The sequence below is a fragment of the Melospiza georgiana genome, chromosome 7 (assembly GCF_028018845.1).
Source record: "Melospiza georgiana isolate bMelGeo1 chromosome 7, bMelGeo1.pri, whole genome shotgun sequence".
NCBI lineage: Eukaryota > Metazoa > Chordata > Aves > Passeriformes > Passerellidae > Melospiza > Melospiza georgiana.
The window spans coordinates 5,962,054-5,984,510 of NC_080436.1; the positions used below are offsets into that span (position 1 = coordinate 5,962,054).

The 22,457-nt window shown below is 44.0% G+C and overlaps 1 protein-coding gene across 1 annotated transcript in view; it reads left to right on the forward strand.

Moving 5' to 3' along the window:
- The window catches only part of BARD1 (BRCA1 associated RING domain 1), a 46,812-nt gene extending 35,325 nt beyond the window's left edge, over nucleotides 1-11,487 (forward strand). The window contains exons 9-11 of the mRNA XM_058028169.1: nucleotides 310-402; nucleotides 9,387-9,484; nucleotides 10,148-11,487. Coding sequence (XP_057884152.1) covers nucleotides 310-402; nucleotides 9,387-9,484; nucleotides 10,148-10,501 — 545 coding nt within the window. The 3' untranslated portion in view covers nucleotides 10,502-11,487. The remainder of the gene's footprint in view (nucleotides 1-309; nucleotides 403-9,386; nucleotides 9,485-10,147) is intronic.
- Nucleotides 11,488-22,457: the final 10,970 nt, after the last annotated feature.

Here is a 22,457-nt window from a genome sequence, read left to right on the forward strand (position 1 = left end):
CTAAAAGGATTGAAAAAAAATGCTGTCCTATAAACTGGAGCCTCATCTGAAGATTTAAGTGTTAGTGTAGAACTATAAAGCCATGAGTTCCCTTTTTCACAGCAAGTGTATGTTGAAGCCCACAAAATTTCTAATAGCTCTCCTACTAACTCAGATCATAGTCTCAAAAATCACCTCCTTGTGCTGGAAAGAGTACTGATAAATTATTATAGTCTGCTTATTCTTTAAATAATGATTGCTTGCTTTTCAGCCAGGCATGGTTCTGCTTTTTCTGTGCTTTTAGTTTTACTGATGGAATCTCTCTCCTAGTAACTCACCTTGTTATCCCTGATGTTCCAATGCCAACCACTGTCAAGTGCATGATGGCTGTTCTGGCTGGATGTTGGGTCCTCAAGTTTGAATGTAAGTATTAAAGATGTGGCACTCCTTGGGGTTTTTAAGGAGAAATTGTAGATGGAATTCCAAAGAAACTTTCTTTTTCAACAATATCAATAGCAGTGCTATCTTGACACAAAGTGCAAGGCATTGTTTTCAATTCTCAGGAATGACTAGAAATTTACTTGAATATATTTGATTAAATGTAATTACTACTTCCTTGGTAAGAGTGCATTTCATCATTAGGTGTGTTGAAGAGATCATAGCCTAAGTATCAGTGGGGAGTGAATTTTTTCATTGCCACATTAAGGCTGATTTGGAACCTAATGCAAGACACCCTGGGAGAGAAGGAAGGGTTTTATTGAATTCTAGGATTTGTTATGAGCAGTTTGCATTGAAATTGAGAGGAGACTTTGGCTTGCTTGGGATATGTGCTCAAGGCCTGTGGGAAGTGAGCTTATGTTCACATACAAGCTCAGATCTATTGGAGGTTGGAACTTTAAACCTCCTTCTAACTTCTAATTTAGCATGCAAGTCATGTTTCATGCAGTCTGTAATTTGTGTTTATACAGTGCATGCTTTTTATACAGCTGTTCTGTGGACTTAAACCCTAAATTTTGAGTTTATTTATTTATTCTGATGTATTTCTTAATATCTGCCTTCACAGTAGATGCAAAACACATCTTCTTCCCCTTGACCTTTATGGCTAAGTCCCTTTAGCTAATAAGGACACTACAAATGAGTTAATTACCCATGGAAAACTTACAGACAGATTTCATTCCAGTTTTCTACTGTGTGACTAAATGTCAGAACATAAGGATTCTTTAATGGCCTGGACACTAATGTTTATGAAAACACTGTGCAAAGCTTCAGAAGCTGCAAACTAAAGCACAGCATCAGGTTGGACACTGGACTCAGGGTGTTCATTTGGCTTCCAGAGAGTTTGTTCCATGCTTTTTTTCCCAAGACTGAAAACCCTGTTTCTGTGGTGAATTCCTTGGCAGGTCCTTGCCTTCACTCAACCCAGAAGGTTTGCATACATTCTATCCTGTGTGCTTCCTTTATTTCATTTCATCTTCCTGCTACTCAGATGCTTAGAAAACTTCTGAGTGATAGGGAGATTTCATTAGTGAGACCTGAATTTAAATCTTCATGAAGAACTTTCATATTTAGAGGCAATTGGAAAACTAAAAAAAAAAATATTATATAGTCCAGGGGTTATTCAGGGAGTATTTTTGTGGGTTTTTTTTCACAGTTGAGTTTTATTTTATGCTATTGGTACTGATTAATACAATCCTGGCTGCTAATGCTCCCAGCTTAGTAAGCAACATACTACTTAAAAGCAAGTGATTCTCCTCCCTAGTGGGAAATGTTAGCAATAACTCATGGGGTCTGATGCAGCTAAGTGCCTATAATTAACAGCACCACTCCATCTGTTCCCACCAGTCTGTTATCAGTCTTCTTCAGAGTCATTACAAGTTAAAGATTGTTATAACAAATAATGGGACTCCTGCTGATGGAACATTTGTCTCGGAAAAAGAGGTCCTTGCTTTTCCTTTTCATTTCCATTTATCGTGCCTTTTTGACTTCTATTTGGATAAGTTTCCTTAAATGTGATGCAAATAAACTTCCAAAAGTATATGCATTTCCTGGTTATATAATAAATATAAGTTGTTTATGGTTCACTGTTCTAAGCTATTCACTTAAAGTGAATTCATGTTGAAAAAATTCACTAAAATATTTGAAAAAACAAAGCTCAGTGAGGCACTTAATGAAATGCTGACTATGCATAAGGGAGTGTTTGAATTTTTTTTTTTTTTTTTACTACCAGGTAAGCTGCATTTGACTGCTATCTTTAAAGTTATATTTATAGCCTACACATTATACCTCTTCTTAAAAAACAGAAGCTTGCAAAACAGTATTTTATTTGAGAGTCTCATATGTTAACTCTTGTGTTAACATAAGCAAGCTGTGAATATTATACAAAGCAGTTTCCTTCTCTTGGTGTGATTCTGTGATACTCCTGTTTCCATGTGTCCATGCACACAGATCCAGCATCCATTCATATTGGTAGAGAGGTAATGTGGAATATTCCAGCAGGGTTTGAGCTGTTGGGGAGCCAAGATTTAAGTATGTATCCCCAGTTTTTGTCTTCAGGGAGGAGATTAGGATGAAAGGATGTCACCACTGAGCAATATTAGATCTTCACAGCAGAACAATTGGATGTTACCAGTTGCTTTGCCACCTTTTCTGTACACAGCACACTGTCAGCAGTGCATCCACTTGCAAGGCAGCACAGAATTGAATTGAGGCAGTGTTGCCACAGTGCTCCTTGCCCTTGGCCATATCTTTCACTGGTTTCATTATTTTATGGCCTTTATTATTTCAGGGATGGTAATAGGGCACGAAGTGGCCAGTCATTATCCTTCTGCAAGTGGGCTGAGACAAAGATTCAAGCAGCACTGTATTTCCTCTCAGCTTTATGTGCAGCATAGAACAGTGTAATTAAAACCAGCAGAAGTCTTTAATAGCTTTTCAGCTTGGTTTTTTTCTTAAAGTTATTGTCATCTCTTAAAGCAGGGAATGAAAAATGATCTCAGTAATGATATGCATTGAAACAAGCTTGTGTCAGTCCTGGCAGAGAAGTGTCTGGCAGAATTCTAAGCATCTGATTGCTCATTCCTTCCCCTGCTTTGCTTACCTGAAAGCAGCAGCAGTGATTTAGTTCTGATCATTATAAGGAGGCAGAAAAAACTGCTTTTCCTGTAAGGACTCACAACAACAGGGGGTTGACTGGAAGAGCTAGGGGACTGCATGACTGACATTTCAAGGTGAAAACATCTTTCTGAGTTTTCTATGCCCATCCTTGTTTAGGCTGTTGGAGCAGAGGAGTGCAAAGCTGCTTGAGCTGACTGCTCCTCAGACTGGACTGTCTCTCTTTCATGCAAAAACATCTTTTAGGTGACTGGCTGATTCTCAGCAAAGCCCTCCCTCCTTGAAACACCCAAAACTTTTGATCACTGGAGTTTCATGCTCTTTCTGTACTTGGAAACTTCCTTCAGCAGCCTCCTACAAAAGGGCTTCAGCTCTGAGAGGCTTTAGAACTCTCCCAAATGCAGGTTCTGGTTGCATGGGGTGTGCTGCTGAGGGCAGTTCTTCAAACCAGCAGGGGCTGAACTTCTGTGCCTGCACCTGCTGGGAAGGAACTCACAGCTTTACACAGTGAAGCTGCTGGGGTTTGCAGAGGAGAAAATGGGAGTGAGAATATCTTCAGTGTGGTGTCTGCAGAGATTGGAGGTGGGTTGGTTTGAAATAAGGTCTAGAAGAAAAGGAAACCTTGGTGTTTCCAAAGCTCCCTCTGTTCTGTGCCATCCAGGTACTCAGTTTTCCATATTTGTGGAGTTCTTTGTTCTAGCTGGCTTCTGGTTTGAAGAAAACATGGCATCAAGGAAGATGATAGGAAATACAACCTCACTCATTAAAAAGCCTGTGATGGAATCCAGAGGATGAGCACTCCTGGGGGAATTTAAATTTAACCTGACCTTAGGAAAGGCTACCTCCAGTCACTTTGATCACTAGAAAACAGCTGTGGCCAGCAGTGTTTCTTTCCAAAGCAGATAGAACTCCTGGGGCTCCAAGTGAAGGAATAATTTTAAAATCACATGCTCCCAGCTGCTGGGAATGTTTCAGGACTTCCTAAGCACCTGTTCCATGCTGTTCAATAAATACCACCTGGATTCACTTGCAAGCTACCATTCTTAAGCAGATGCACTTCAGTCTCTGCAGGTCTTGTGTCATTTGCATGTGATGAGCAAACAGACTGCTCTTGTTTCACCAGTGAGATCTCTACCTCACTCCATGGAAATCTCTGTGTCTGAAGTCAGTTTATGAGCATACATAAGAGACTGTGTGAAAATTCTTTGCTGTAGCAGAGGCCTGTAATGCTGTTTATGAAAACAAATTGAAGGCAGCTATGCCAGATTCCCCTAAAGCTTTCTCTCAGTCCAGATTTCTAGGTTAAAAAAATCCCACCAGGCTTTACTCAATCTGCATGTAAGTTGTAAAACCTATTGCAGACTGAGCTAAGGAAGTATCAGGTGCACTTTCTACCAGATCTTGGATGTGTAGTATTTAATCTTCTTTGTTGCTATCATGTATTCCTAAATTACCTTTAGCCATTCTGAGAGATTTTTGGGACTAACCCCTGCTCTTTGCCTTATTAATGCAAATCCAACACAACTCCACTAAGGCTAATTGAGTTACTGAGAGATACCCTTGGGTATCTGTGGGTGATTACAACTTGTTCTTGGCAACCAGGTTGTTTTTGTACTTCATTCTCATCAAATTGTTTTTGCTGATGCAGTTAGTTTCATTACAAACCATAAGACTTACATGAATAAGGATTAGAGGGCTCTGATGTTAAATTTTGCAAATAATGAGTTCTTTTATTTCCAGTGCTAGCAGCTGCACTTGTATCAAAGGTCAATTAGAGTGGGCACCCTGTTAACCTGCTTGCTCCTTAGATCTCAAAGGTGAGAAGGCAGGGGCAGCTGCTCAGTGAGGTAATCAGCATCAGTGTAGGTAGTGATGCTTTACTGATCTTGTTAGTCAGGGGAGAAAACGAGCAGTGCTCTGTGTGCCAAATGTGGATGCATTAAGCTAAAACTTCTTCCTGCCAAGTTTTCTAGGGACTTCAGTGCAGGCTTGGATTTTGCTAAAATTTGGTGCAAATTACCTAAAACTTGCAGCTGTGAAATCAGCTCTCTAGGAGGCTCTGGAGCTTGTGATGCTCTGTATTTCCAGGGCAGAACTCTGCAGTACCCCTGTGCCCATGGGAGCTGACCCCACAGTGGTGTTGTGTCAGGCCAGCTTTCTCCATCAGGGCTTGCACACTGCCCTTGGCACTGCAGGGCAGCTCTGCTCTGCTCCATGAGCATTAAAATCCCACTTGCACTCACACAAGTGATTGATGCAGCTACCGAGGTTAAACTAAAGGGCCATTAACACCTAGCTGTAATCATCACCCTCTTCTCTCCAAGAGCAAGGATAAACCTGAACAGCCTCAAACTTAGATGGTCCACAGCTCTTACTGGCTGTAGTGTTAAGGAATAAATCAAGAATGGCTGAGACCCTGTGCAAGTTGGATAATCTTAGGTTAGAACAGAACAGATTAGATTTTTAGTCAGGCCTGCTGGTCAAGAGTGCACAGACTCTGAATGTGTAGAGGAAAACAACACAAGCCTGATCTCTGCTTCCTCCTAAAATTACAGGTGTCTTCTCAAAAATAAGTTTAGGTTCCCTTCCATTTTCAGAAACCTTCTTCAGGGCTGTCCTTGTCCTTCTGAGATTCAGTCCTATTTTGAACATTTTTTGCATAAGTACCTAAGGTGTCTATCTCAGTTTCAGAAGGGAGATGGCATCCTGGTTATTTTTAAATTAGGGTAATAGCAATTTTTTCAGTCCATTCATGTGACCAGTGCCTTGGCATCAGATTCTCACTGGTGGATTTTCAGTGAGAGTGCTAAAGAAATGAGAGTCTGATGTCAGGAGTTTGGGGAGTCAGTTAAACATGTCTCCTGTTGGAAATCAGAGGGGCATTTTGACTTAAATGATGTAAGGTCAAAGAGCTTCTGGAAAAGTTCCTGTAAAAGTAGCAGACTGATATATCTGTGAGTAAAGTATGGAGTTTTATCTCCTTTTATATGTCCTAATCAGGATGATACTGAGTTGGATGAAGAGACCATTAAAATGGAACTGTCTTGTTATCTAGCCATTTATACATGTTAGCAGTTTTAAAATTAATGCCTACTGAAGGAGAAGCCATGGCCTATACTGAATGGACTCAACACTCATTTTCAAAGAAGATAAAATCTCTAGCAGTAAAAAAAACAAAAAAAAACCAAAAACAAAACAAAAAAAAAAAAAACCCAAAAAACAGGCTGGAAGGGTCTGCAGTGTGCTGCAACCTTCTGTTTGCATCCCTACTCTCAAGTGTAAAATTGGATATCATTGTTTTTAGCACATCATCATCTTGTGGTTGGTCATACAGTCTCCTGGAAGAAAGGTAAAACTTGTACATTCCTGCTGCTTCCAAGTGACACCATAACACAGCCAGAGCTGGTTGTTCTGTCTCTGAGAACCTCACCTGGGCTATTGCATCCAACAGGATTCACTGCTCCTGAAAATGATAATGGAGATTTAGAGATCTAGAAGCAAGTTTTGTGTGGAGAGGGGGTAAAAAAGAACAGGAGAATAAACTTTTGTTTAGACAAATTAATATGGAATTAGGTATAAAAACAGCTTGAGCCTTCTGTCATTTTATCTCATATATGAGAACGAGGGCATGTTTCCCTTTTATTTCTTTTTTTGTTCTGATATTTGACTTCCTTAGTTCTTTAATACAAACTCTGTAGCATGCAGGAGTCATTGAGGAGAAAGGAGCCACTTGGCAACAAATCAGTCTGAACAAAATCTGCAGTTAAAGGCCATACTGGTCTCCATCACTTACATTATTTGCCTTCCTTCTTCTAGTCAGGAAGTCTTCCTCCATGGATAAATAATCCTTGACTGTTCCCCTCAGTGTTGTAAGCACCTTTCTCAAAACCTGTGACACTCTATGTCAGAGCAAATTCTTCTTCTAGATCTTGTATGGAAAATATGTTCACTAATTGAAAATGTACTGGTTTTCCATCACCAAAAAAAAAAACCCAGAGGTTTTTTTTGCTCCATGAAGGTGTGTGTATGTATACCTAGCTGTTGCCTCCTGAAATATTTATAATGAAGGAAGATACCTGGGCACTGAATTTGTGCTCTTGGCTCTTTATGCTATTTGGAAATCACATCCTTTGTGTCACAACCCTGTTAAGACACAGATCTGGCCTGTTTCTAGCTGGGAAAGAAAAGTTGCAGTTAATGAGAATGCTGCTCATGCAGACACTTGGCAGTTTGCATGGCTCCAGTTTCTGCAGGAAACAGATGTGTGCCTGGTGGTTCTTGTGGGCACAGGGAGAGCAGGATACAGGTGGATGGGTCTCTCTTGTGGCCCTCTTGGAGGATTGTAATCAGGTGTGACAAGGAACTCTGAGGCTTTCAGCTCCTCACAGGAGCTGGCACTGTGAAATGGACTGATGTGTGTCGGCAAGGCAGACCTCACTGATTTTGCTTTCTGTGACATCAGCTCTCCAATGACATTAGTCATTTCCCTGACTTCATCTGTTTTTTTTTTCCAGGCAAGCAGCAGTTCAAAAAGACATTGTAGTCTTTTATATTCATTCAATCTTTTATTACTTTTGTATCCCATTTGCTTCATTTACTGATGCTGGCTCTGGATGCTCAATTTGTGATGCACTTATTGTATAAAAACCTCATCTCTGTAGTGAAAGTCCTTGAAATCGAGCTTTTGATGGTGGATTGAAATAAAACAGGCTCTTAATGAATGGACAGTTCCATTCTTAAGATGAGATGAGAGTTCTCCCTTCATGGTAAGTGGCACCCATTAATATCTGTATTTCCTTGGAGGGAAGGAGCAGCAGTGTAAGTTAGAGGCACATTGACACAGGAAGTCTTGTTGAATTGTGGTGATTTAAAATAAATAAATAAAATGTGAAATAGCTTTTAGATTTATTTCTGAGTTATGAGTACTGAAATTAAGTTATCAGTATTCATTGCTGTTATCAATAATGAATATGTAAGTTGCCTTTCTGGAAAATCCATGACTAGGTTTGCCCTTCTAGTTCATGTTAATTTTCCTTGAAGGAATGAACAAGTGCAAATAATCAATCTGATACTTGCACAGGGAGGCAGATATTTGCTGCAGTGTTCAGCCAGTTGCAATTTTCTGTAGGGGTTTATCTTTTTTGATGTAAGCACATTGAAGTACTTCTACCTAAAATGTGAATTCCTGTTGCATTTTGTGAATTTGTATGAACTGACAGCAAATTACTGCGAGCTTCTTTCAAGATCTCTTCAGATTAAATATTCCTGTCCATTGTCTTCTTACTGCCATGGCATCCAAGTGCCTTTGTCAGTGATATTTCTCTCTTCATAGCCTTGGGCTTTCTTTCTTTTTAGGGCCAACCCTCCACAGTTCTCCTTTGATTTGGTTCAGTTTATAGTTTTTATATACTGTGGGTTTCCTATTTTCCTGGTGCAAAGAAGTTGCCTGAATTAGAAACACGGTGGAAGGAGTGAGGTGCTATAAAAGTTACAGCCTTGGCCACGTTGTAAATCCTCGTGGAACCCTTTGCAAAATCAGCTTTGCAAACTTTTTCCTGGGTAATTCTTATTAATGGCTTCAATGTACATGCAGGCAAAATGTTCCATCCTTGAATGGGTGACCACAGCAATTCCTCTCCCCGGAGTGAGGTCAGGCAGTACATTTTATGGACGTTAGCAATGCATTACCATCAGGGCTTTCTCCATTGGAAAAAATAACTGCCCTTAAAACAAGGTAAAAACATGTTGACTCTAAAAGACAATCTCATTATGCAGCAGTCCTAACAGAAACGAATGCCACTGTTAAACCCCAGCATAAATCTCCAGTTTGTGCTGATCCTGGAGACCTTGAAATCCCATCTGATTTGTAATTTGAGGCTGTGGCTGCTCAGGAGCAGCTTTGTGCTTGCCTTGTAATTGCTCTTTATCAGGCAGTTGTGTCCATTCCATAAGTGCCGTGCTGGCTCCACGCACTGCCTTTGAGCTCCCAGTGATCAGCAGTTTGACATTTGACATTAAGTGCTTGACCTTTGGAGGATAAGAGGAAGAACTAATAATTCCTGGTGTTTATAGCACTGATTTTAGTGTGATACTACTTCTCACCATCTCACTTGCATCTTCAAGCACTGTTGTAAATTTTTTCAGGTTTTAAAAGCAAATTGCTAAAGCACACCAAATGTAAAGTCTTGCATTGTAATAATTTTCTCTTAGACACGTTTTAGTCCCTAAAATGACATGCAAGCCTCTCTTAAAGCTTGGGGTGTCTAATTTCTGCCTCCCTTATGTGGTTTTTGCAGGGGTACAAGCCTGCCTGCAGAGCTCAGCTCGAGAACAGGAGGAGAAGTACGAAGTGCAGGGTGGCCCCCGGCGCGGACGGCTCAACCGGGAGCAGCTGGTGGGTTAAATTAGTGTTCCACACAGCCTGGATTAATGACCTGGGGCTGGGCAGCTCTGCCCTTTGCCACACAGAGGTGCAGGGGATGTAAAACTTTAATGTGCTCTTGGACAGGGAATTTGATTATGTGCAAGGTGATCCAGAGAGCCGTGAACACCCATAAAGCTGTCATTTTTCTCCATTAGTGGAGATGCTGCTGTAACCTTGTCAGGGGAACACTGTTGCACTCTGTAGTATCACACCTGATGGGACAGGAGGTGATGTGCTTTGGTCTTCTCTGCTCAGCTTTAGAGCATAGTTCTGAAAGAAAAATGGTTTTATTACTATTTATTTCCATTTAGGACCTTTTTTACATTTAACTGGGTTCACTGGTGGTTGTTTGCTGGATTACACTGTAGGATTTACTAACTGCATTGTAACAGTAGCTGTAAATACTCCTAACTCATAGTTCAAACCCTGTTGTGCTGGAAAGTATTTAAACATAAGCAAGAATTTACCACATAAACAAGCTTTTCTTGGCTGTATTCTTACCCTGAGAACCTTGCATGTTAAGTTACTGTTCTACTTATAAATTGTAGGGGTTTAGTATGCTCTGCGTTTTCCTTTCCACTTTTTTGTTGTGAAGTCCTGTATTCATGCTTGTTTCTCTTTTCTTCCACACAGCTGCCTAAGTTATTTGATGGATGCTACTTCTACTTTATGGGACCTTTCAAACAGCACCAGAAGAGTGACCTGCTGGAGCTGGTGAAAGCAGCAGGTGGCCAGGTGCTGGTTAGGCAGCCCAAACCAGACAGTGACGTGACCCAGACCATCAACACAGTGTCCTACCACGCAGAGCCCACCTCTGACCAGAGGCTCTGCACTCACTATGTCATCTATGACGGGGCTTCCAAGTTCCAGCCGCAGAAAATCCGGCAGGGCAAGGTGTGGATGGCCCCCTCCAGCTGGCTCATAGACTGTGTGATGTCATTTCAGCTCCTGCCTGTGAAGGGAATATCAAACAGCAGCAAGGCTTGAAAATGGGCTCAGTCTGGGGCAGCTGGGATGCTCTGACAGGCTGCTCTGAAGCTGGGATTTCTGGTTTGGATTCAGCAGAGCTTTGAGCGTTTCAGTGAGTTACTAAGGTGACTGCTATGCTGGAACATACAATGGAGGAAAGGGTTGAAAAACTGCCTTGGCTTATTTGATATGCTTTGTTTTTACATTGAACTTAATAAATGCTTAATAAATAATCACTGACATTTCCTAACTGGGATTTTGCAAAATGAAACCTTTTGCTTTCTTGATTTGAACCAGCCCTTTGTAGGCAATTGAGCTTGACTCCATTTATGTTGTGTTTAGCATCCATTGATAAGGATCTGCTGCAATTATCAGGATTTTCCAGGCCAGAAATTGTATTTAAAAAAAAAAAAGGACTCAATGCATTTGAACCTGTGCAGACATGTCAGGTGACATTTATTATAACTTCTTACAATTGAATTTTGCTGTAAATTCTTAGCATGGGATAAGTCTTGTGAAAATCAGAGTTAAATAAATGACACGAATTCTTCTGGAAGCAGACACTTTTGAGAACACTGTATTTAAATATCTTGGTCTAAAATTTACTTAATTGTAACAAGATTCATGATTTACTCACTTCCGCCCTCATTCGTGCTTGTAAACATGTAACTAGAATTCAGTTCTATTTTCTGAAGGCTTTTAAGCATTGAGGCACTTACTTAATTATTATAGTAAATATTTTTGTAAATTTGGATGGCTGCTCTCATAAGAAAGAAAAAGAACAAAACAGTGATCACAAAAGAATTGCTTCACTTTGCACCCGTGTACCTGAACAGCTGGCTACACTGGATGAATGTTTGATTATTTGTTACAATATTTCTCATAATGGCTCTTAAGTTATTGTCAGAAACTTGTGCCCTCGCTCTCTGTAATGTTTTGTATCTTAGCTTGTGAAATTGTAATTGAGGAATGGTGTCCTGGAATGATACACAATAAGAATGATGGTTGTGGGCTAGTACATGAGTTTTGTGTGTTTGTTTTTGTATTGTTTGTAATAATGAAACTTTTTTATGTGCAATAAGTTTGGAGCATCTGTTGCATGAGCTTGGCTGCAGAATAAATGCATATCCCATACATATCTTAACAGGTAGATGAAAAGTTTTCTGTGAGCTCAGTACAGCTGTGAAGATGCTGTGTCACACCAAGAGCTGTTTTTGCAGAGGAGGAGAGCTGTTTTCTGTTTCCATTGCTGCTGGAGGTCCTGTGCCCTGTAGAACCATTAGAAGTGTTCACAGCAGGTAGAGCAGGTACAGTTTTCAATAGCATCTGCTAGATTTGAGCAGCTGGAGTATCTTAATCTTATCATTTATGTTAGAGTGAGTCATTGCTGTTCACTAAAAGCAGGGCTCATTAGTAAGTGGAGCAGCCCATGGGATTAATGGGGTTTGGGGTTTTGTGCAGATGAACACTGGCAGAGAATGAGGCACCCAGTCAATACTGTGTGGGCTTGGGCATTTGTCTTAACAGTTATAGCACATTTTACCTTGGCATTTCATAGCACATCAATACACCTAATGCAGTGTTCTTTGCAAAAGTAGCAGTGAATCTCTGCAAAATTCTTAGGAATGGAGCTTTTCTGCCCTGTATCAGGAAGAAATTCGACCCATCAGTAATCCTGCTCTGTGTTCTAAAGTGGAGGCAGCACTTTTACAGATTTTAAGAGCTGTTGTTCTGTGGCAGATGCAGAGAGAGAAACTCAAAAAATTGCCATGAACGTTTTGGGTTTTTCCAAACCATGCTCTGAACCTCAGCCTTGTTCCCTTGAATACAGGTGTGTTAGCAAGCAGTGCTTCTCTCCAGTCACATTAGGAATCACCCCATGTCACACTGAGGAGAGCCCCTTACCCCAGATTAACTCTGGCCCATCTGCTTCAGGTCTCTGCAGGAATTCAGAGTGATCAGCTCATGTACAGGTAGCCCTGAGGAGCCTCACAGTAGACTTTGATGCCAGAGCTACAGCAGGTGCCAAACACTGCTGAATGAAGCACTGCAAGTACACAACCTTTAAGGTCAGTGACACAGTAATTACACAGTAATTTGCTCTTTCTCATTGTTGGAAACAAAGGGATAGCACTTGATAGAAGAGCCCTGTGGTAAGCATAGATCAAATCCCTTCATCCATAGGATGGAGATTGGCTCCTGAAAGCAAGGCTCTAAACTCCTGAAGTGAGGTAAGGAGTGTGTGGGGATCATTTCTCACTGTATCTTCTCATCTAAAACCCAGGGTGCACTAAAGGAAGGCAGGCTGAAAATGGAAAAGGGATTTTAGGAAGTGTGAGAGACTTGTGGTCCTGATGGCCGTGGGGGCTTGGCTTAGAAGCAGTGAGTAAATGAGTTTATCAAAGAAAATCTATATTAGAGGTTAATGAAGAACTTAAGCTGTAGCATGAATTTATATTAGTTAATGTTCTCCTGCTAACCTGCATATATTTAATGTGCACTCATGATTGGGGCATTTCACAGGAACAGAGAATGGGTTGGAAGGGACCTTAAAGATCATCTAGTGATCATTACCTCACGTGAAGAGATAGAAGTTCAAGGCTTGCATTCAGGATTGTAGATATTTTTATTGATCTTGATCGAAACCACTGCATCACAGAATGGTTTGGGCTGGAAGGGACCCCAGAGCTGATCTCATCCCACCCCCTGCCATGGGCAGGGACTTCCACTGTCCCAGGCTGCTCCAAGCTGGCCTTGGACACTTCCAGGGATCCAGGGGCAGCCACAGCCTCTCTGGGCACCCTGTGCCAGGGCATCACCACCCTCACAGGCAAGTTCTTCCTCAGTTAATGATTTTCAAGCATCTTTTCTTGAAAATTATCTGTTTCTCCTAATTAATTAGTTGATCTGGGACACCTGATAACACCTTCAATAGCAGTGTCTGGGGTTCAGTGACAACATCAGTTTAACACCCCTAATAGTTAACAGAAGATAACATTTTAAGTAAATGCTGTGAAATCTTTTTGAGAGGTGTTTCAATATTTCTGCAGATGGTTCAGGGAAACAACAGGCAACCAAGCAGAACCAAACAGCAGTAGCTGCTTTTGCTCTCAAATCAGAAATGGCTTTACCTGGGAGGTGCTGTGGCTGTTTCTCACAGCCCTCCTGTAATGATAACAAGCATGGGAGTGTCCAAAGATCTCTGGTAAAAAAGATGTCAGCAAGTGCTTCACCCAGCTGGCACCCACACAGCCTTTAGGGGGATAAAGCCCCTTTCTTCTGCTCTGTGCCAAGCTGTGAGCTGAGGCTGAGCCTGACCCAGCATGGCTATCCCTGGGCAAGGCTCACTGGAGGGAATTAATTCAAGTGAGTAATTCTAGGCAGGGGATTGAAGCTGGTTCTGTTTCCTCCATAGTTCCAATGTCTCAAGACCAGACTAACTCTGGAGCAGTTATTTTGTGTGGCAGTGTTCCAGGAGAACTGCATCTTGGCTGATGCAATCTCTGCATTCTGCTCAGGACATGGAAGCTGTGGCCTGCTGTGAAGCTGCACGTTGGTGTGGGTTATTTGGGGGAAGTGAATAAACACAGGGATGCTCTGGTGCCCCTGTCTGTGCCTGCTGTGCTGCCTGCAGCTCCTGAAGGCTGCCTTGGCTGCCAGGGTGGCACAGGGCAGGCAAGCAGCAGCTCCTCAGTGCCAGCCCTGCAGTGCTGACAGAGCTGCTGGGCAGGAGCACTTCTGGCCTGGCCTGGCCTTTGGCTGAGCTGCCAGCAAAGTCTGGGTAGCAGCATCTTGGCATGTTGTTGAGGACAGGTCTGTGAAACACAGCAGAACAAAGCTTTCCCTTTTTCCTCTTTAGGCTATTCTGTCCTTCAGTGCTGGAAGATCACCAGCAAATGGGGCAGATGTGATGTCACATTAATTGGTATTTATCAGTTTGGCCCCATGTTCTATTTCTGCCTTTACTTTGATAGAAAGGTTTGAATCTTTGATGCCTAAGGGGACTGCTTTGTGTTTAAAGAGCCAACAAAGCAGGCTTAAATACCAGCTTAAAAACAACAGCAAGGGGTCTTTGGACAGCTGGGTAGTACTGGCTTGGGAATGGGCAGCAGTGTCTCAGTGGAACAAATGAAGATTCAGTTGTTTTTAATAGCAGTGCAGCATGTTCTATCTTTTCAGACTTGTTTGATTTAAATTAATGGTAGTTTAACTAGTGTTAAATTGCCCTTAAAAGCAGAAGAACATTTTGTGTGCAATCAGATGGAAGAAGGGGAGGAAGCCTCCCCACCTTTATTTATTTTTTTTCCTACGGAGAAGATGCACTTTGTGTGCTTCAATTGAATTGCCGGCAGGAGGGCTGAGCTGATGAAGGAGCAGAGAGCCGTCAGCTCCCGCTGCGTGTGTGAGACCCCGCTGTCATTCCCTGCTCCGAGATGCCGAGGGCCACGGGGAGGCGGCGTCCCAGGGCTCGTGGTGCGGCAGGGCTCGGGATTTCTGCCTCCAGCGGGGTGGGGACAGCTCTGCTGCACGCCTGGGAGGAGCTGCGAGGCAGCTCCGCCCTCGGCTGCCTTCCAGAGCCTGCCCTGCGTGTCCTGGGGTGTTCCCGAGGCAGGGATGCTCCTTCCCTGGGAGGTGTGGGCTGCCCTCGGGGCTGTGCCTGCCCGGGGACACTCGCTGCAGCCGGGCAGGGCTCCCTTCTCGAGCCCTGCAGCAGAGCAGGTGCACAGTGACAGCAGGGTTAAATAGGGATTAAAAAACAGAATGTGAAGCAGCAGCTAAGCTGGCTGTCTTGCTCAGCTCGCTGGACTGATAAAAATGTACTTATTTCTTCAGCTGGTGTGGGGCTGGGTTAATTTCCTGATAGTTTAGGGAACTGCCTCTTCTGGAGGCTCAGTTGCCATAGGAAGGCCTCTGAGCTGAGGTTTTTACATTGCCCTCCACAGCTGTGTGCTTCCCAATCCCCTGAGGGGGTCCCAGTCTCTCTGCAGGGTTTGTGCTGGGTGCTGCTGGCAGCCTGGCCAGGGAAATGGTTCTTCCTGCTCAGCTGGAAGTGTCAGCTTTGAGCAGCTGGTGCCAGGAGAAACCCAGAGCAGCTATAGTTTGGGTCTAGCTGGAATTCGTGGGCTAGCAGAATTTAATTCTGCAGCACAAAGGATCTCAAGGAACATTTTAAAAAATTGTGAGCCTTTTAATTGAATTAAATATTAATATGGATAATGCAATCAATGCTTTATTGATTGCAATAGCCACAATAATGTTTAATTCAATAAGTCTGCAGTGCTGGATCTTTTTCTTCCCTTGTGCAGCAAGGGAATGCCATATGCTGTGCCTGGCTGTGTCCCCCAGGCTTGTTCAGGAGAGCAGGAGGTGATGGGATTGGGAGAGGGCAAAGGAGCCAGGCTGTGCTGGGGGTTGAACTCCTTCATGTGCCCTCAGGTTGGCTGTGTAATGCCAGGGTCACTGGCATGGCTGGATTCAAACCAGCTGCTCTTAGCAACATGCATCTTTCCTAAAGCCCTCTTACAAACAATATTGCTATTAATGCCATATTGCCCCTGACCCTGTGTGCTCCTGGAGCCCCTGCCCAGTGCAGTGCCTCACTCCTGCCCTCAGCAGCTGAGCTCCAGCAGCTGTGTCTGTCAGAATGGGAAGATTTTCCACCCTCAGCTCACTAACGTGCTTCTGAAGAGGTGCCAGGTTCTGGTTTTAAACCCAGCCAAGCTTGAACAATTTTATCTGTGGTTGTAGGCAGAAGGCTTTTATTAAATTAAAGTCACAGTTTTGTTTCACTGCAAAATCAGAGGCAGATGTTCTCCCCAGCTCAGTCACTCACACTACAATATTTCTGGCCTCTGCTTCTTTGTTTGCTGTGTACTTGTTGCACAAGATGTGGTAAAAACATCTGGGAAGAGCCTGGAATAAACATTTGGGGGTTTTTCCAGTGATGTCTTTTAGAGAGTTTGATGAAAGCACCCTTGACTCAGTAAGGAGAGATGTAGGAACTGCCCATACAGAATTGGCAGCTGCTGCAGTGCCTGGGGCTCAGAGTAGCCTGTCCCTACCCAGGCTGGGATCCTGGTAGCTGCAGATGTGGTGTCCCTGCCATCAGCAGCACACCAGGCTTGCCCAGGGAGCTGGCTGGGTGTCTGTGCCTACCCTGCACCCTGGGCCAGCCTGGGACACTCAGGCTTTCACCAATCTCTGGGGCCCCTGAGGAGATTCTCACCAACAGGCAGAGGTCAGGATTTGATTTGGTCTTACTGCATTCCATTTACATTTGTCAAATCCAAGGAAAAGCTCCTAACCTTGCTTTGATTTCCTCCTTACAGGGCCCATGTGTTTCACCACAAAGCCTTATTGGTGTGCAGGGAATCTGGGTGCACAAAGGATGGGCTCAGCTGCAGTCCATCCACCAGGACCATGTTTGGACACAGGTTCATGTTTTCTCTTGGTTTTGGGAGCATGCAGTCAGGTACTTTGGGCAGGATTTGGACTGAAGGACAGGCTGTGAATGCAAAATGCAGTAGAAGCTCCCAAATTCACACATCAATGAGTGAGTGATCAGGTGCAGCAGCTCCTGCTGTGGTTGTTGCACACTGTGATCCACAAGCTGGAAGGAGCCACAGTTCTGAAGGCCAGGCAAGGCTCTGGATCAGTCTCTGGATGGCACCACAGGGAACTGTTAAACTGAGGGTGGCACTTGCACTGCAGGCATGAGCAGTAATGTTTGACCATGGCAGGTAACCACACCTGAGTGCAGCAGGGAGAGAGAGAGGCTCTAACCTGGCCTGGGGATGTGCTGCATAGTCCCACACTTAATTAGGGCACATTAATGTAAGTATTGCAGCTCTCTTTGTGTATTATATATTCACTTCTGGTCTCATTCTTTCCCCTTTCTCTTCACATCACTGAAAGAAAAGCACTTTAGTCTTACAATTTCAAAGCAGAACACACAGCAAGTGAAAACCCCCTCAAATAAAGGCATTAGAGGCTGTTCTGTCTCTTCATTGCCATGGTCACTTTCACCTCTTCTGTTCCTTCTTCACTCTGTGTCCAGGCTGCTCCTGGTATTTCTTTCATCTTCAAAGAGATGATATTAAGGATAATTTTGTACCTGCTGGAGGAGGGAAATCATTGTTTTGGTGCTGCCCAGCCCAGCACAAGAACTCGGGAAGGAGCTCATGTTGCACTGCCCATCAGCATTTGTGTGGCAATGGAAGGGGTTTTATACAGGGGCTTCAAGGCTCTGCTCTTGGCATGAGCAACAAAATTCCCCTGCTAAAGGGGCACTGCAAAGCTCACTTTGTGAATCCTCACCTCCACAGAGCCTGTTCTGCAGGGTTTCTCTGCCCAAAGCAGATGGGAGAGCTCTCTTTGATCATGTTGCACCTGTAACCACCTTTGCATGGGTTCCTGCTGTGCCCACTCCAGAATTTTGGCCTCATTCCCTGCATCAGAGCAGTTCCACACTCTGCTTCCCAGGTGTTTCCCTCTAATGCATTCTGCATTAGCAGCTAGAATCAGGAAATCTGGTACCAAAAGGTTAATGTTCATCCATTAGTCCTCTTCCCCCCTTCTTCTTTGTGTGCAGGTAGAAGACAACCAGTGTCATTAAATACATTAAGTCTGGAAGCACTTGAAATTCTGTATGTGCAGAGCTCTGGGGCTGTTAATATTGTCCTGTGTAAGCATGCAGGTCAAATGGGATTTGTGGATGTTGAATGATTCCTTTCAGGTGTTTCCAGCCTCCACAACCTTTCTCTTCCTCTTAAAAGGAGTTGGGGGTTTTGGAGACCTGCTCAGGATTACTTGTTTGGCATCTCCTCCTTCTGTGTGGTCTCTCAGCTATGGCAGGGTAAAGGAGGAGGGATTTTAGGGAAGTTGGGATGGTTGTGTGGGCAGCTGAGCTGGCTTTGACAGCCAGACTGTTCCTCCAGCTGCAGCAAGTGGTTTTCTCCTTCCTCTCCCTGAAGCCAGCATGACAATTTCTGTCCCACTAATTAGAGAGAAGCTGAACCCTGTGAGTATCTCACTGCATTCTCTGACCTGCATTTTAGACAAGGAACCCTGTGAGTATCTCACTGCATTCTCTGACCTGCATTTTAGACAAGGAACCCTGTGAGTATCTCACTGCATTCTCTGACCTGCATTTTAGACAAGGTCAAGCTGTTTCAGTGAAAAAAAATCTATTACTCTAACAATCCCAAGTGGCAAGTGGTGGGGCTGGAGGGGGCTGGCTGTTTGTTTTGCCTCCTGATGTGTTTATGATTTGAGGAGTGTGCCACGTGCTCTAACTGAAGCCTTGTGTTTGGAAAGGCAGTAATGTGGGTGGTGGTGCTGTAAGGCCTCCTGTCTCTGTGTGTGTTGGGATTGCACAGCAAGGTTTGGGCAGCAGCTGGAAGCCCCCACAGGAAGGAGTGGCAGAGACAGCCTGTGATGCTCTGATGCAGCCCCCACTCCCTGTCTCCCTTTGCCTCTGGGGGAGAGGAGGTAGACCAAAAAAAAATCTGGTTTTTTAGGTGAAATGGGGACAGGCAAAGCAGGGTGCATGAGCAGCAAGTTCAAATGCAGCAGAATCGTGGCCAAAAGAAAAGAAAAAAAGTTCCCACGGGCTTTAATTTCACTTAATGAGAAACCATTCACAGTGTTCCATTTCTGATCCATATCTTTCCATTCCTATTCTAATGGTAATTACTGTAGCAGTTTATTAACAAAGAAATCATTTGATAGCTTTCACATGATCCCATACTTCAAGTATCTAACAACCTATTGATTCGATAGCTTGGCAGCCTTCCTGATTGAGGGGCTGGAGTTTGATTTTTTTTAATCACTTTGATCGTCTCTCATGCAAAGGATAATTATTTTTCTGGTTGAAACATGGGCTGGATTGCAGAATGATGGAATTTAAGCATGTCCCTGTGTGGGATCCCTGTTGCACCCACAGTCAGAGTGAGCAGTGTCTGTGCTCTTACAGAGGGCTGAGTTACTGCAGTCAGGTGTGCAACACACCTGCACAGAGGGGATTGCAATATTTGTCACCACTGAGTGTAATTATGGTGCCCAGAGAGCTGAGGATTCCCCTTCCATGGAAGTGTCCAAGGCCAGGTTGCATGAGGATTGGAGCAACCTGAGACAGGGGAAGGTGTCCCCAAGACAGTCTGTAAGGTCCCTTTCAACCCAAACAATTCTGTGGTGATTCTTTGATCTCTTTATGGAGGGTTTTGTGTTTGCACCTGTGTGCCCTGCTCTGCTGAGCCCCAGGTGTGCATGGAGCAGGTTTTGCAGTGGCATTTTGGCAGCCCTCCCTTGTGCTGCAGACTCATGGCACTGCTGGCTGATTCTCCTGCCCTGCTCTCACTTGCTCAAGGTGTTTGGGGAAGTTTCCCTGGACAGCAGCTCCCACTGGGACAGAAGACCAGGAGCTCCTGGAGGGCTGTGAAATTTGTCAGGGGGGACTCTGCCAGAGCACACGAGCCCAGAATTGTGGCCCAGCCCCTCAGAGACAAGCAGCAGCCAGTCTGCAGTGTCCAGGGATGGCTGGTTTGTGTTTCACTGGCAGCAGTGTGTGGCATAGGCTACTTGTGCACGATGCTTTCATACTTTTTGAGAACTTCTAGGAGATTGTTCCCAATTTTATTGGAGGCCAGTGTGGGAATTGTGTTTCTACTGTTCAGTTGAGAAGCTTGGCTAGAATTGAGCAGTTAGACTTGGACCAAACAGCTTTTGTCACATCATGAGCCCTTCTGAAAGGAATGAGGGGAACAAAATGGATGGAAGCAATTTGCTGGAAGTTTTCTCATGCAGGTTTGGAAAGAACAGAAACATCTGGACCTCCATGAGGAGAACCTGCCACCTGTGCTCTCTCAGGGCATTCTGTGCACATGCCCCAGATGGGTCCCTGAACTGGTTGGTTAACAATTCATACACTTCTGGAACAGCCTGGATTGATCATGCAATGCCCAGGTGACCCTACACCCTGTTGGGAATAAGGTGCTGGGAGAACTTGAATTACAGGTTGGTCATTTTCTCATCTCATATATCACAGACTGAAAGCTTTATGACTTCAGAGCTTACTGTATTAATTTTATGCATGAGTGCTTTATTTTTTGCCATATGAGATATATCACTGGCTTACTAGAGCAAAATATCATTAGACCTGGAGAAGGATTTGGTCACTTAAACTTTGTCACCAAGGATCATTGCACACAGATTATGGAGGGCTGTACTGTGCCATTTCTCATGTGTTTATTAAGTGATTATAAATATCGAGCTGTGTGCCTTCAGGGGACACTTGAGATCTGGTGCTGCAGCAACATTTCATTGAAAAGGTGGCACACACACACACACACACACACAGAGTGATTTGTGCCTCAGCAGGGTTTGCCTGGTGGGAAGGCAGAGGTCTGTTCCACCTGAAGGAGCTCTCCACTGGTTTTAGGCATCAGTCACAGGTTGGACTCGATGCCCTCAGAGGTCCTTTCCAACCAGAAGGGTTCTGTGGTTCTGTTATTGTGCATTTTCTGACATCCTGCTGGCTGCCAATGAGGTCAGGATCCTGTGGCACCCAGGCTCCAGCCCATGCCTGAGCCCTCAAGTGAATCAAAGCACCCTTCAGCTGCTTTGGTTTCCTCCATCTCAGCTCAGGATGTCAGTCTTGGAAACACCACAAACCTTTCAGAAGTGCTGAGCCTACAGTGTTTATTGTTTCAATAATAACAAATGGAATTTTTATATGAACCCATAAAATGCAGCTGTTCACCCTGAACATTCCAACTCCTCCTGCACAAGCCATTTCCTGGCATCAGGTGATAGGACAAGGGGTGATGGCTTCAGACTGGCAAAGGGCAGGTTTAGATTAGAGTCAGGAAGAAATTCTTCTCTGGTGAGGCCCTGGCACCTCCAGGGTGCCCAGAGAAGCTGTGGCTGCCCCTGGATCCCTGGGGGGTTCCTGGCCAGGTTGGACAGGCTTGGAGCAGCCTGGGCTAGTGGGAGGTGTCCCTGCCCAGGTGGAATGAGATGGGCTTTAAGGTCCAAGCCAGGCCATTCCATTTCTGAGTCTGAAGCAGTGCAGGACCATGGCTGACCACACCAGAGCTCTTCCACTCCTCAGTCACCAAGACCAAAGAGCAGGCCCCATCTCCAGATTTTCCTTTCCATTTGCTGCCAAGATCCTGCTGCCCAACCTGATTCCTTCAGTCAGGTTTTCCAAAGCACTGTGTTCCTCTTCAGTCACTGCAGTAGGTTTTATTTTCCACAGAAAATTAGCTTGTAAAGCATCTGCAGGAGAGCTGGTAAAGGCTGAGCCTATTCTGGAAATGGATGCTTCTTTAGGTCCCTTCTTTTCAAGTAAAATTTTATATTAAAATCTTTTCTGCTGGATAAAGCACAAGCTGGAATTGTAGCTGTTCTCCATTTCTGGATTTCCACTTATAGCTGAACAACTCAGGCCCACCTTTGATTCAGTGATCCACAGAAGAAAACACAAACCTGCTGTCTGCCTCTTAAAAGTTAATTAATGCTTCTGTGATTCACTAATGAAAAAGACCAAGATGAGAAATAGGTGAGCAGTAAAGAGCTGCATAAATTCACCAACAAAGCTGACAGAAGCCTGCAATTGTGTTCTGAGCCTGAGAACACGAAGAAATGGGGATAAAATGATTTGTGCCCAGGAGAAGGAAGAATTTCCTTCTGTTACATGACTGCATGTAACTTTTATTAGTTTGATGATGTACACAGGGACTATTTCTCTTGGAAATGGCTTTTTGGTTAACATTTCATTTTCCTCCCTAAAGTTAGCTCTCTTGCAGTGATAGGAAACACAGCTCCCTGCAATTTCCTAGCCCCCAACTTTATTAATGGCACTTGTTGTCATTGCAAATGATCTATTTCAGGCCAGGCCACAAAGCTCTTGTTTTGCAGGTGAGTGAGCCCTCTGCCCTTTATTGCATAGCATCTCAACAGCAGGGCAAGGATG